Source organism: Drosophila subobscura, chromosome A (assembly GCF_008121235.1).
Source record: "Drosophila subobscura isolate 14011-0131.10 chromosome A, UCBerk_Dsub_1.0, whole genome shotgun sequence".
Lineage (NCBI taxonomy): Eukaryota > Metazoa > Arthropoda > Insecta > Diptera > Drosophilidae > Drosophila > Drosophila subobscura.
Window position 1 is genome coordinate 1,989,092 of NC_048530.1, and position 2,470 is coordinate 1,991,561.

General features: G+C 42.7%; 1 protein-coding gene across 1 annotated transcript; it reads left to right on the forward strand.

Moving 5' to 3' along the window:
• Nucleotides 1-285: 285 nt before the first annotated feature.
• Nucleotides 286-1,163, forward strand: LOC117892375 (CTD nuclear envelope phosphatase 1 homolog). Its single transcript, XM_034798588.1, has 2 exons — nucleotides 286-384; nucleotides 449-1,163. The coding sequence occupies exons 1-2, from the start codon at nucleotides 350-352 to the stop codon at nucleotides 1,161-1,163; spliced, it is 750 nt and encodes a 249-aa protein (XP_034654479.1). The 5' UTR covers nucleotides 286-349.
• Nucleotides 1,164-2,470: the final 1,307 nt, after the last annotated feature.

Consider the following 2,470-nt stretch of genomic DNA (forward strand, 5'->3'; position numbering starts at 1 on the left):
TGTGTCTCTAGGGGAGGGTGGCGAGCTAAAGGAGCGTGTTGGAGTGAGCAGTGTTGTTGATGTAGATGGAAGATGAAGAAAAAATATAAAATTTGACAAATAACCGCTAAGTTGCAGATGTAGTACTGAGTGCCGGGTATAAAAGTTGTGACGCGTAAGAAGCGTCTCACACGTCCCTTCTCGTTTTTTATTAAATCATCGCTGATATGATCGGATTTTGATCGCAGCTACTTTGCCGCATTGATCAATTTATCGAAAAACTTAAATCAAAAGTTGCTCGTCAGTTTGTTTTTCATTTCAGAATTACTTCGCCTTTTGCCGATTTGGAACGCACTTAAATTCAATCGAAATGATTTCGTTTATGTCTACGCTTTTGATGAACCTGTAAGCAAGAAACCAACAATCCATTCTGAGTCAATAGCATCCCAAAATGTTACCAATATTATAGATTAGGCTGCATTGGGGCAGCAGCGTGTGTTCTCTTGGGTATTTGCATGATGGCCCGCAAGGATAAAAACAACACTGTGAAACGACAAATTTACCGCTTGGGGTATAAAATCAAGGAGATCGTTTACAGCTGTGCCGTATCCAGCTACATGGATGTGGCTAGAATGAGGCCGGATGCCAGGTATCGCCTGGCCTTAATCCCAAAGAAAGCCTTGGTCCTTGACCTGGATGCCGCTCTGCTCAAGGTTGTGGGCATTGGCGAATTAGAGGATGGGCCGCATTACGATGTCAAGATAGATTTGCCAAATGGTCTGGAAATGTTCATCTGCAAGCGTCCAAATTTGGAGTATTTTTTGACAACAGTATCGCAATGGTACGACCTCGTCGTATTCACCGCCTTTAATAATTTCGTCGCCGATCCCATGCTGGATTACTTGGACGCTGGGCGGAACATCCTGAATCGACGTCTCTATAGCCACGATTGCGGCAAGTTGTATGGGTTCAGAGCCAAATTCTTGTCGCTGGTGGGTCGCGACTTGTCCAGCGTTGTAATCCTTGATCATTCAAACGTTGAATGCTCGTGGATTAAGCAAAATATCATCCACATTCGCGAACATGTAATTGATGAATGGGACACGACACTTTATGATCTTTTGCCCGTCCTCGATGCGCTGCGCTTTGTCATGAATGTCCGTTCCGTAGTGCTCCCAAAATAAATGTATTTCAAATAATTTGAAAATAATTAAAGTTCCACTGTTTAAAGGTAATTACAAATTATAATTTGGGTGAATTGGGTATAGCCGTGGAACCTTCTGTTGATCTAGATTTTGCGGTTGAGAAAAACATTGCTTTTGGAGCATTTTAGAAGGCGATTTATTGTTTGAGTTTTTGATTTTGTTGTATCTCTCATTAATATTATTGCAAACGTTGAGAAATTTCTGAAGTCACAATTTGCACCACAATGGCCGCCAGTCGCGTTCTCCAAATATATGGTGAGGCAATGGAAGTGATAACTTTGATGTAAGTATACAATCAGTTTAGTGGACATTCCAGTGTGTGCATTAACAATAAATAATTGTTGCTATATATCATTAGATACAACAATCGGAGCCCTTGGCTGTTGGCTCTCTGCGTTTGTGTCGTCGCCAGCTATGATTTTTTGCGATATATTTCCATCAAGCTGTTAATACAAATAATGATACAATTTTCGAAAATCTCACGAGTTTACTGGCCTGAGTTGGCCCTGCGTCGATTGGAGTTCATTAAAAAGAAGACCCAAATCGTAGACTTGGATATTTTGATAACTTCCGTGTTCGTCAAGAAGAGCGAGAAGCCGATGAGAGTGCGCGGTTTCCCACCTGATTTGCTTGTCCATGTGAAGGGACCATGGCACTACTTATGTTGATCTACAAGCGTCCCTTTGTTGATCTCCTCCTCGAGGAGGTCTCCACCTGGTATAATCTGTGCATAATTGACACGTCAAACGAGTTGTACGCCAAGAGTGAACTCGATGTCCTGGTTCATGGCGATAATGTTGCCCATCAACGTTTGTATTGCCGCAAATCACGGAGTCTCCATGGAAAGGATATCATTTTACTGGATAATGCACCGCCAGCCCTAACTGCCAGTTACCCATAGAACATTTATGTTCAGGATTATACCATCGGCAATTGGGATTGTAGCTTTCTCACCTGCTAAGCTTTCTGTACTCCATGCGTTTCGTCGATGATTTTTAGGACACTGTGGCAGAATGTTTAATTAAACGAGATTCAACGCACATTTGGAGTTTTGACCTTGATCTTGACCCAGTTGTGATCTAAAATTAGAGCATTCTTTGGCTTTTTCCGCCAAAAATTAGCATTGAAATTCGTGTTCTGCTTGATTCTGTCGATCTAATGCATTTCACGAATGCCAACGAGTGACTTATTGACGCAGCATGAGGCAGGCAACTCCCAGCTGCCACTGGAATCGATGGCGGGTGCATGGGATTGGTATGGGGGCCCAGTCATCAGGCAGCTCACGT

Bases quoted from the DNA above. Each gene is read 5' to 3' on its own strand.
- LOC117892375 (XM_034798588.1), top strand. From the start codon at position 350: ATGATTTCGTTTATGTCTACGCTTTTGATGAACCT. The intron at 385-448 runs GTAAGCAAGAAA...CCAATATTATAG, and splicing joins TCTACGCTTTTGATGAACCT to ATTAGGCTGCATTGGGGCAG.